Raw genomic sequence first — 12,009 nt, forward strand, 5'->3', positions numbered from 1 at the left:
TATGGGCACATGCACACATGCACGCACACACACACACATACATGTTCACATACATGCACACATACATGCACGCACACACACGCATACACATAAAAATACACACACACACACACACACACACACACACACACTCTTGCACATACACAGATGCACCTCTCATCCATCCCAATCTCTCCCCCTGCAACACACACATACACACGACATAGCTGGTGAAACAACAGCTTCAAAGCAGACACAAGTCATTGCGCTCTTTGTATAAACAGCTCCTGATTACAGGCACTAAGTTCAAATTAACATCAAAACAGCAGATCTTATGTGGGCAAATTTCTCTGAAGTGCAGCTCTTTCCCGCTCAGAGACGTCCTGCACATCACATATGTCTCGCTGTGACGACTTTCATAAATCACAAAATCTGCCTTTTAAAATCAGGACAAATAAGGCGGAACAGTGGCGTCTGCCACATCAAAGGGTTTTTTAGTGTGATGTCACACAGGACTCTGACTCTAAAGTGTGTGTAGTGGTGTGTGTTTGTGTGTGTGTGTGTGTGTGTGTGTATAGGTGAAATTACACAAACTCTTAACATAAATTGCACATCTAAAGACTGAGTCTTTTCATCATTATACCGGCTTACTGCCTAGACAACATTCTTCTTAAACACTGGGCAATATCATAACATGGAGAGATAATTAGACATTAAATGCATAATGGCCCTTTAAACATAAACTGTGAAAAACTCTCCTAAAATGTGAATTTGATCTTTTCAAACCCCATCATTTGGGAATCATGACATTCACCTCCCCCACAGGCCTCTGAGCACTCTGTGAAGCCTTCATATTCCCAGTCGTGCAGCTCCTCTTTATCGGAGGTTGTTGTTCTTTCTCTCTCCTCTTCCTTTGCACCGGGGCAGGGGGTCCGGTAGCAGGGCTGGATCTCAGGCGGCTTGAGTCCCTCGCACTCATCGTCGGGAAGGTCAGCCACTGTCTGTGAGAAGGACAGGAGAACCTGACACTTCACCGTCCGCTGCTGGGTCCCTGCACCACATGTTCTACTGCAAGGGCCCCAGGCTCCCCTGATGAACCTGCTCATGTAGACAGTCACAGTGACATAGGGACACAGACACACACACAAATTGAGAGACAGAGAGAGAGGGGGGGGGGAGAGAGAGAGAGAAAGAGAGAGAGAGGGAGAGAAAGAGAGAGAGAGAGAGAGAAAGAGAGAGAGGGAGAGAGAGAGAGAAAGAGAGAGAGAAACAGACACAACCGTTCACACACACATAAACACAGAGAGACAACACACACACACACACACAAAGAGAAAAGAGAGGACAAAAATGTTTCAATAAATAATTTGGGACTCATAACACAAATCTGCCATAATAAAATAGTTTCTTTGAAAGACAGCCCAGTTCTGGCATTCGTTTTGTCCTCACACATTTTAGTCATTTGCTGTTAAGTTCATAAACTGGAGAGCTATTTCTAAAACTCAGAGCTTCAACAGTTCATTCAACAGCTGCAGCACATTAGGGCCCAACGTTCTTGAATAAACTGCTTTGATGCGTTCTTCCTCCTAGTTAAGAATGGGTCCGAGAGAGGAAATACCTTTAAATTGACAGAGCTCATGCACTTTTTTGAAGCAAGCCTATTTGACAGTTTGACAGCCACCAAGAAGAAGATTCAGAAATAAGAATGTCACACATTTGTTTTATAAATGTGGTCTTCAAGGGAGATAAAGAGAAAGAAGAGAGAGAGAGGAGAAAGAGAGAGACAGAGAGACAGAGGGAGAGAGAGAGAGAGAGAGAGAGAGAGAGCGAGTGAGAGAGAACATTAAATACATAGCCTGTTAGAATACTCAGTAATGGCCTATGTCCCTTCTCTCTCTCTCTGACGAGTGAAAGTATAACTTTAACCTTGATATGAAAAACACTCAAACAAAAAACGATGATAGCCCTTTAACTGTCAACAGCTGCTTAGAACACATGGCATGACCACTCCATCTGCACGGTAAACGTGTACACTTGGATCCAGCCTCCTCATACCAGGAGCAGAAACTTAACACTGTGTTTGTCGTTCTCCATACGCTCATTGTTGTTGTGTTTCTCGGTGCCAGGAGGCATCGTGTTTGCGTCTTTGAGGTCGTGTCGCGCATTCTTTACTGCATGAGCTGTGAAACCGCAGCATGCGCATGGTTCGTCTTTTACGATTTGGCTCGGCGAGAAAACTATAAATACACCCCCACAGGCCCTAAAACGAACACTTCAGGAATCATCTGTGACACAGCAGTAGACAATACCACCAATTTGGTTTATGAATCGACAAACACAAAAACAAAGTTCATTTTGATGGTTGCCCTTTGCATTGGCTTGTAAGACATGCATTCCCTCGTATTCTTATAGATTCCTTAGGTTCTTTTGTTTTGGATTCCTTACGGTCTGTGCTCGAAACCTCACACTCAGGACATCGGCAGAAGATTCATCTGTTGATATATGAGAAACACTCGCTTTGTTTCTGTTCCACTGCAGTCCGAATGTCCTGGCAACTGTAAACCTGTTGTTCGGTCACGGTTACGGCTAGTCGATGGTCAGCTCTCCAAACTCCAGCGATATGTTTTCCTTGATCTTCGGGAGCAATCATTACAGTGGTTTCGACCGTGTCTGCAGAGCGGCAGGCTTAAATCTTGGCAGAGGAGGTGCAATAAGTCTAACGTAGGAATTTCCTCTTCGTTCCTCTAGCATCCGTAACCTGGGCCCATATGGCAGGCAGATATTGTTGTTGGCCATTGGGTGACAGCATATTATACACTGTTATTTATGTGCTTTTAGGGCAAGACATGGCTCTTGCAAAGAACAAAATCATATGCTTTGGCATCAAACGACTCTCTCACACCACCCTCATCCAAAAACACAAAAAGGGGTCACAGTGAAGTAAGCGTCATTAAATATAGATGGGATATGGTTATACATAGACATCATAACATAGAAATTAATTAATATGAATTGTTGACAGGTGTTGGCATCCTTTTTAAAGTAAGCATATCTGTATGCAGTTAACATACAACTGAAATGTTTCTATATGTTCCTGGCATGCTTAACAGCTATCACAAAGAATGAGATTGGGTGGTTTTCACTTCGTCTCTGTGTGTAAATTAAGTTTACAAGATTATGTGTTGTCACTGAAATCTCTTATTACTGTTTTATGAATGTGTTCCTGCAACTCTGGCAATGAAAGGACAAAACCGTCTAAAAGCTCAGTCAAATTCATGAGGCCAGTGCTACAAGAACAGACGAGTGAGTCACAGAGCATGTGTAAATAAAGTTAACAAGATTATGTCTTGTCACTGAATTATCTTATTACTGTTTTTTTATAAATGTCTTCCTCCAGCTTTGGCAAGATGTATCCTAAAAATGTCCAGAGGATCACTCAAATTCATGCACAAGACGTAGGCCAGTGATATGAGAAAGGAGACGTGGATCACGCAAAGCATGAAATCGGTGCTTGCTTCAGTCCACAGCTGAGCTGTTTGCATATCTCTCAGAGGGAAATGAGTTTTGACATGACTGCGGTGATGACACCAAAGGCTTTACAACAGCAGAAGTAACCTCAGTCCACCTAAATTTCACCTCGGCTGAAGTAACTGCCTGGGGACTATGGGATAGCACACACGCTTGGGTCCTCCATTCACCACTTCCCTCTGTGGTGCAATGTTAAATCTTTAAAAACGGATATTTAACACTGTAAATCTCCGCGTTTAGAGTAGAGCATCTGGAGACGCAGTCGCTCAGCCTAAATCCTCCGTATGAATCATCACCTGACCCAAAAAAGATGTGATGGTTTCAACAGAACATCTGTTTAAAAAGAGCTACGGTCACCACCTACCCATTCTTTTCCTTCACACTATTTGTACCAATCTCTATTATTTTTTCCAACATGGACCAGCCTACTAAGGCAGGCCCTAGATGAGATCAAAATTTCCATTTGAGCATTAGAACTAGAGGAAGAGAGAGAGAGAGAAAGAGAAAGAGAAAGGGAGAGTGCGCTTTGGTGATATTCCTTTACCTCTAAATTCAGACTTATGAAGGAGATTAAGCAAATACCAAAGTTATATTCGCATGCTCAGATTCTTCCTAAATCCTTAGGTGAGGACTTGGCGAGGCTTACGGGAACTAGTGGGAAGGACGCCGATTCCTTCTCTTTCAGAGAGACCATAAAAACAGAAACAATCTGTTAATTAATTAGATACAACAATGAATCATTTGGTTTGCATGAGCACTCACGTGGGTTCCTCAGACAATGCTGTTTCCTCCTCTAACTCTATGGCCTGTTTGAACCAAGGTGGCTTGGCCTCCACAGGTAGCTTCTCTGTAAGACCCAAACCATAGTGTTAATAGGTGTAACTGATCACATTCAAAGTTGTAAAATACAAACTTAAAACAAAAAAGGTACGGTAAGTACAGCACATAATTGGGCCTTCCAATTATGTTCCGCTTTTGCCAAATATTTCTTGCTGTGTCCAAAAAAACAGTTACTTCAATAACGTTCCCTTTTGAGCAGTGATAATGGTTTACGCGCGGGTTTTCCCCTTGTGATGATTTCAGAAGGAAATGAAAAAGTGTAACGATTCACCAACAAATATCAACATATCAAAGGCCAAATATAGGGGAAATATCAACAAAGGATGGGCCCAAAATAAAATAAATCAGTAACCCCCCCCCCCCCCTTCCCCTAGGCATATAAACAAGCACTCTACAGCAGTGCTTCTCAAAGTCTTCCTCAGGTCATCCAGTCCTTTGTCATTTCAGTTCTGGTCCTTGGCTGGCCTTCTTAGTTTGGCTACAAGGGCCCATTCACCATTTGGTGCTCATTAATTGAATCAAGTCTGCCAGAGCTGCACGAGAACGTATGAAGAGTGGAACGGCCCAAGGAAAGGACTGAGAAACACTTGACTATGCCTTCCCATAGCTGTGCTGGAAAAGTCTGGGAGCAGGGGGTGGTGCCTCTCACCTATAGGTTTGTAGCATGGCACTGTGACCAGACACTCCTCCTTAATGTGTGGCTTGGTAGTGGGATTGCAGCCTCCGGCATGCAGGCCTCTGTGGTCAATGCAGAGGACCACTCTGTAGCGTAGGCCTTGCCCACAGGTCACAGTGCACTGCAGAGAAAATCATTACCATTAAACTAAATGAATGTTATAGAAAGCTCAAAAACCACATACTGCTGCGTAAAAGCTGTCAGCTGACTACTTAAGCAAACATCCAGTTATGCTAAACCAATCAGTTAAGCAGCTGACCTTTCAGGTCAACTGTTTGTAAATTACCCTTACATTCTCTGTTTGTCAAAATGGCATGTTTGTCAGTAGGCCAGTCAGTCTGTCGACAGATAATTCATTTTCAATATGACATATATCATTGACCCCTTCATGTTTCATTATGTTGGGAAGACTACCTCATCTACAAAAATGCTTACTATGGAAAACTTCATATCAACCACATATCAACCACGCCAAGCAACTAACCAAGCCTCTAAAAAACAAGACAAAATGGGATTTGTCCTTTTCTCTGACAATGTCTTGCTTAAGGCATTTGCTGCAGGTCTCAATTCAAAAGAAGAGAATAGAAGAAGACCAAAAAACACTGGCTGCCTGGAAAGAGCTTTTTTGTGTATCCTTTGCCAAGACAAGCATTTAAAAGGAGTTCAGAGCAAGGAATGCTCTAGGTAAACATGGTCCCAGGTTTTCACATTTTTCAAAAGGCCACAGATCTGGTTCTCTGTGCCTCATTCGCTCTGGTTAGGAGAGGGAAATTAGTTTCCCTGTAAAATTGAAAATCACTAGACACCACCAGCGGGGCTCTGATTGGTTATACTGAGATATACCTAAATATGGAACTTTCTCTACTTTATCCAGATCAAACCAATTTGATCATCTTAGTGTGTGGCTTCTAGTGAGATGACGAATGTCATCTGTTACCTTTGAGGTTTTAATTAAAGTTTTTGTATGTTTTGGAATTGCTGTAGTTGGCAGGGTGCAGGATTTTACACTGCCGATGATAATAACGGAGGATTGTAAAGTACAACACTGGTTTATTTTAGTGGCTGCTAGCTGCCTGCTATGCTGGGAATGCCATTTGCGGCGAGGTGTGCTCTTTGAAATGTCGAGTGGCGAGTTTCATGCCATATCCCAAGAAGATCAATTGTGCCGCTTTTCACCTCCTTTGGCTAATTAACACGTCGTTAGTGGGAGAGGACTGTAGTGGATCAGAGATAGCAGAGATTAATGAGCTGCTCACTGATGCATGATTTCAGGGTTAAGTACTAACAGTGGGAGCAAAACCGAGAAAAAAAACCCCAAAAACAAACCTACTAGATTTGGGCCAAAGACATCTCAAGCATGAATATCTGCAAATGCCCTGAACTCTGCAAAGTTTAACTGTGACTCTGGACTACACAGTGGTTATAGTGTTTTAATAGGGGGGAACTGAACAATACCCTGGGGCCTGCAATTAAGGTTTAGGCCCATGCCATTGTGCGCACAGCCCCTAAATTAAGATGGCAAGTCTATTTTTGTTCAGAGCAAGAAGGCTGATTCTTGGAGATAAGCCAGAGCCATAAACTGGCTCCTTGGAGATCCATCCTTTTAACATTCTGACACAACAACAGAGCAAAACTCAGTACCTTGGAGTTGTGGAGTGGATACATTCTTTGAGCAGGTACATTATACCTCTACGGGTTGTATATTTGACTGTGTTGCAAATACAGCAATTGGAACTGTTTAATTGCTCTTAATGGAAGGTCAGCAAAAGTTCAGCTAGTAGACTTATCAAAAACTTCTCCTTCTTCTATAGGGAAATTCCTACTATAAACATGATTTACTATGTTAAGCCTAACATTAGGAATAAAATAAAAGAAAGCCAAATGAAAATCCCAAAGAGCCACTGACAGCAAATCAAATAATGCTGTCAGCTGGACATTATCCCTCTTGTTGAGGGAAAAAGACAGGAGTGGCCAGAGTCCAGGCAAAAAGAGACCCAAGAATCTTGCTCTTATTGCCGTCAATGCTGACCTCTTAAAAAAACCCAAATCTGAACAATATGGCTGGACCCCTGTTTTCTAGAATAGAACAGAATAGAATAGAATAGAATAGAACAGAATAGAATAGAACAGAGAGGAACAGAATTACCGGTGACCACTCCTGTGCTAGCCACGTTGGGCAGTCAAAAGTGTTGCAGGACTGTAGAATAGGAGTCTTGGGTGCATAAAGGCACTTCCATTCCTCTGTGGGTGTGATGGTACCCTGCATGTCTTCCTCCACACAGGAAACTGAGCGGCTTTGGACCCCACCGCCGCAGGAGGTGGAACATGCTGTCCACGGGCTGCTCTCCCACCTGCGAAACAAAGAAAAGATCTAGTGTGTCAGATTCTGTATTTATCTCTGAGACAGTACAACAAAGTGACAACATCACATCTGTGTTTAACTTAGAACTCACGGACGGAGGGCGCGCTCTTGGTTCTAAAAATACTTGAAGTCATGCTATAACACGTCACTATCTAATTGAGACCCACATTTTTGGTCTACTCGCTCGAATTTCAAAGATCTTAATTTTTGAATAGAACTACTTAAATAAAATATGCACATAAGTGCATAATAACAGTTTCTTTAGATCTTTTCTCAAAACCCATCTAAGAACTGAGAAGCCTTCCCTCCCTCAGTCTGGCTTTGATCCGAAAACTCTGCTACTCTGGAACCGAACCGGAGACCTCTCTGGCACTCTGACTTTGTGGAAGAGAGCTTGAAATGTTACTCGGTGAAGGCAGTCTCAGGTGGACTGGAAAACTGGAACAGCTTGGCTGATCCAGGAGCAAGCCAAGGAAAATGTGCAGTATGAGGTCTCCGATGGAGGTCACGGTACATACCGTGGCAGGGGATGGTAAAGGTCATATGGCATGATCTGTTTGTAGCCATCACTGGAAAAAAATAAAAAAACAAAACAAAACACAAATGTTCTGAAATGGGATAACATTTTCATGAGTTATTCTAGTATCAAATCGCAAATCCGTTGGGATGAGACAATTAACGGAGTGGAACAATTAGGCTAGTGGAGATTTTGAACCAAGGCAGGATCACTAATCATGCGTTTTCAGCAATGCATTATCTATTGTTTGTTATAACTAGGTAAAAACGAAGATTGTCTTATGCACATTCAGTTCCTTACTTGGCAGGACAGGGGTCCATGTTGCACTCTTGCAGCTTAGGTTTTGGCTTAACATTCTCAGGGTAGTAGTGACAGTACTGATCCACCACGACCCGATTGCTACGCAGATCAAAGCATTCTGCTGAAGTCAGCTGGTACCCTGTGTCCAATTTAACAGTGAGTCAGACACAACTTTATACACACAGCCATGAAAAGGTGATGACTAAGAATGCCTCAATGCACAACATTTGTTCGATGGCTTTTGGTAAAAGGTTGTTTGCCTCCTGGCACAGAATTTGCAAAGAGAGGTGTCTCACCCCCACCGCAAGTCACAGAGCAGGGAAAGAAGTCTGTTTCCCTCCAGCGATGGACAATGGGCTGATAGAAGATGAACTGAACCACGCTGTCTACGCCGTTCACATACTGCACCTGGCAAACACACAATCACATTTCACCGGGTGACAAACAGGTGGCACAACAGGACTGTTAGTGATACTCACTACAGATGTACTTCTTCTCCCAGTTTTGACAAAATACGTAACTTCAGGGCATCTTCGTGTCCTGGAGTGAACATCTCCATTTTGTCATTTGTTTTTCTATCTTGGATTTAGTTACACATCCTTACCAACGGCCCAATTGAGTCTTCTGCTACAAAATGGCACAGGGGCTCTATGTCAGCTCTCAGAGGCACAGAAACAAACTGCTACGTACGGAATCACTAAAAACATCTTTTTAAATTCTGCTCAGCATTTTGGAGACCTCGGTTTGCTGTGACTGACAAATTCTTTCAACTGAAGGAGGAAAGTGGCCAGAGTGTGTGCTCTTTTCCCCCATATGCAGGCATACTGATTCCATTTGGCCCCAAGGGGGCTCAAAATCAGCTCTTTAATCATGCCAATGACAAAAGCCTTTTTTTTTTTTTGTGAGAATAGTTTCAACACTCCATCAGTGCTCCAACTGTTCCACTGACTAGGCACCAAATAGCACCATGTTGTCTCTTATCCCTAAAGTGTTTTCTCTCTTATTTCCAACCACCACACTCTTAAGCCTGGTAATTTCAATGGAGACATGACAAAGATGAGGGGGCCTGTGGTGTGGTTACATTAAAGCCTTGTGAACTGACTTGGGATCAGCTACTTCAAATCTAATTTTTCTTGGAACAGCTGTTGTTAATATCGGAACATCAAGCTATCAAGATAGTGTCGGGGTGGGATTATGGATGTGCTGGTGCTATGACAGGATAATTCCTCGTAGTGACTGGAATGAGGCATCTGTCCAGCTAGACCTCACCACACTGCAGGCAACTGTGTGCTCTCCAAATATATAAAGTCTTTCCTCCTGCCACTAATGACAATGATTACAGACTGTTTTACTCCCCTGCAAAATGCTTGACACCTGCATCACTTTTGAATGAGCAGACAAATGAAGCAATGGGACCTGTAGCATTTGAGTCTGTTTCCTGGCTATTAAGGAATCTCCGAAACCAATCCGATCTAGTGAAAATTCATCAGTTATTGACATTTCGGAAAAAAAAATCCATATTCAACATATTAGCCATGACACAGTCATTTCGTAATTGCAGCAACAGACTGAAAAAATGTCAGATTTTGGCAAATCTAAACATTAGGTATATTTTTGGGTGGAAAACATCACTATTTGATGTTTTTAGTTCCATACTGTGTCCATGAGAGGCTGCTATTTTTCTTTTCACAGTTCGCAATTTGGTTCAACATGATCTCACGGCTTCATTGCTTCATTTCAGAATAGCTACAAACAATGTCAAACGCAACATGTAGCTGAAGGGTAAGGTTAGGACTTGGGTTAGGGTTAGGAATGCTAACTTTGAAACTTTTTTACACAATCATTTTCAACCTGATCTCATGTCAGTTTTGGACATTGTTTTCATGAGACCTGGTTGCTAAAACACTACACTACACTATGTTGAACTTGACAACCATTATACCTAAAACAGCATCTCCTAAATTTCAAACTTTCATTTCTGCCAAATCTATGACAAAATAATTAAGAAATTACACCACCCATTTCAAGTTAAGAGTCACCCATTCTTTTGTTGTGAACTGTGACATATAAAGTGATGTCATTGTTCCAGGGTTTGTCCGAGTAGACCTGTTCCGCCTGTCACATTCCTTGTCTGTGACAAAAGTGTTTCACATATTGCACAGTAAGACATAACTTCCCTAGAGGTTCCACTGAGAGCTGGAGCTGGAGCTGAAAGAGAAAAGCACACACCTCTCCCTGTGCTTCTTCTGCTAGTAAAAACATACACCTGAAAAACATGTGTTTTGAAATAAGTTCCAAAACATACACTTCCTCTTTGACTCCCTGCTGGTCTCAAATGGGTTGTAAGCCAATTGTGTGTGTGTGTGTGTGTTTAAATCATAATCATTCGCTGAATGAGATGAATGAAACGCTATTTTTCTGTCTCAGAATGTTCTCCCATCCAATCCTGCAAACCTCCCTGCTCTCAGCACTTTTAATTTAGTCATACCACACTTAGCTCAAGTCATCAGTTAGCATCCAAAGTCTTCACCGACTAACTCACATGTGCCAGTGCGGGATTAAATTATATCACACTGAGGAATGGAGGTATACAGAAATCAACTAGCAAACACAGATCTTTGGACTTTATGAGCAATTGCAATTTGAAACTCAGTTTTGTGATGCCAGAAGTGTCTTCAATGTTGCAAAGCAGATATGTTTACATGTGCAATCACCCAAGCTCATCGGTACTGAAAATTAGACAGCAAGTAAATTCTACATCAACTCGCAGAGTGACAACAACAAACCGCAACAGACTGAATTACTAAAAACATCGTTTAAATTCTGCTTGCCACATTGGAGTCCTACTCAGATTGCAGAGTTAGAATCTATTAACTTGTCTAAAAAGGGCTAGTCACTTAAGCAGCCAACAGGATCCTCCAGCTAAGACAGTGTGTCTTGGTTTGCGTCCAAAAAAGGTGTTGAAATGCCAGTGCAAATTACAGCCCAAGACTGGACATATTCAAATATTGAAAAACATGTCAAAGAGACTGAACTTTGACATACATTCACACATTTATTTACAATGGAACAACTGTCTAGCATTTTAATGAGTTTTTCCACTTTGCTTGGCCTCTCCAAAACTGCGATATGAACTGGCACCTTGCCTAGTGTCAGATTAGAAAATTAGGCATTTATAACTTCTCAGATTTCTGTCTCCAACATTCCTATTTATTGTGTTATTTGGACTTGTTTGAGGAAGGGGGGCTGTTTTTCCTGGCTTTTTCCATTGTGGGCTGGTTCATTTCAAATGTCAGTTGACCCTTGTTTCCATAAGCACATGATGGCCAGGACATTAGTCAGAGGCTACTCAAAATATACGGGAAACTATAGACATAATTGGTGCTTGGCCCTTTGCCAGGGCTCTAATTATCATTTTGGAACAAGTTAGGGGTGAGAACTATGCATGTTAGCTGACCTGTATTAGGATGGATAAGCCAGGGGACTACAGGCTTGGTCAGAGAGGTTCATAATTATCCACGGCATTTACCCCCACCAATTGGGCTGACCCCCTACTCAGTCATAGAGTGAGGGTCAGGGTATATGTGTGTGTGTATGTGTGTGTCTGTGTGTGTATCTCACACATGAAAAAGATAACTGGGATTTTGGGAGGTTTTAAGATTCAGCTTGGGATCTCAACTGTTAGTCACATCTCCACAGAGACTGTGATTATGAAAGCATCGACAAATGTTGAAGTTTTTCCGCGAGGAAGCAGCTGAGCTGTCTCCCCTCCCATACAGCTGTAAAGTTCAACACATCATGGATAAA

General features: G+C 42.3%; 1 protein-coding gene across 1 annotated transcript in view; it reads right to left on the minus strand.

The window, feature by feature from the left end:
- The window catches only part of LOC115816235 (ADAMTS-like protein 1), a 59,233-nt gene that overhangs the window by 10,389 nt on the left and 36,835 nt on the right, over nucleotides 1–12,009 (minus strand). Inside the window, exons 10-16 of the mRNA XM_030779201.1 lie at nucleotides 8,499–8,610; nucleotides 8,203–8,341; nucleotides 7,904–7,954; nucleotides 7,170–7,374; nucleotides 4,997–5,144; nucleotides 4,270–4,354; nucleotides 794–1,077 (exon numbers count right to left, since the gene is read on the minus strand). Of these exons, the coding sequence (XP_030635061.1) occupies nucleotides 794–1,077; nucleotides 4,270–4,354; nucleotides 4,997–5,144; nucleotides 7,170–7,374; nucleotides 7,904–7,954; nucleotides 8,203–8,341; nucleotides 8,499–8,610 (1,024 nt within the window). The remainder of the gene's footprint in view (nucleotides 1–793; nucleotides 1,078–4,269; nucleotides 4,355–4,996; nucleotides 5,145–7,169; nucleotides 7,375–7,903; nucleotides 7,955–8,202; nucleotides 8,342–8,498; nucleotides 8,611–12,009) is intronic.

This window comes from Chanos chanos, chromosome 7, assembly GCF_902362185.1.
Source record: "Chanos chanos chromosome 7, fChaCha1.1, whole genome shotgun sequence".
NCBI classification, from domain to species: domain Eukaryota; kingdom Metazoa; phylum Chordata; class Actinopteri; order Gonorynchiformes; family Chanidae; genus Chanos; species Chanos chanos.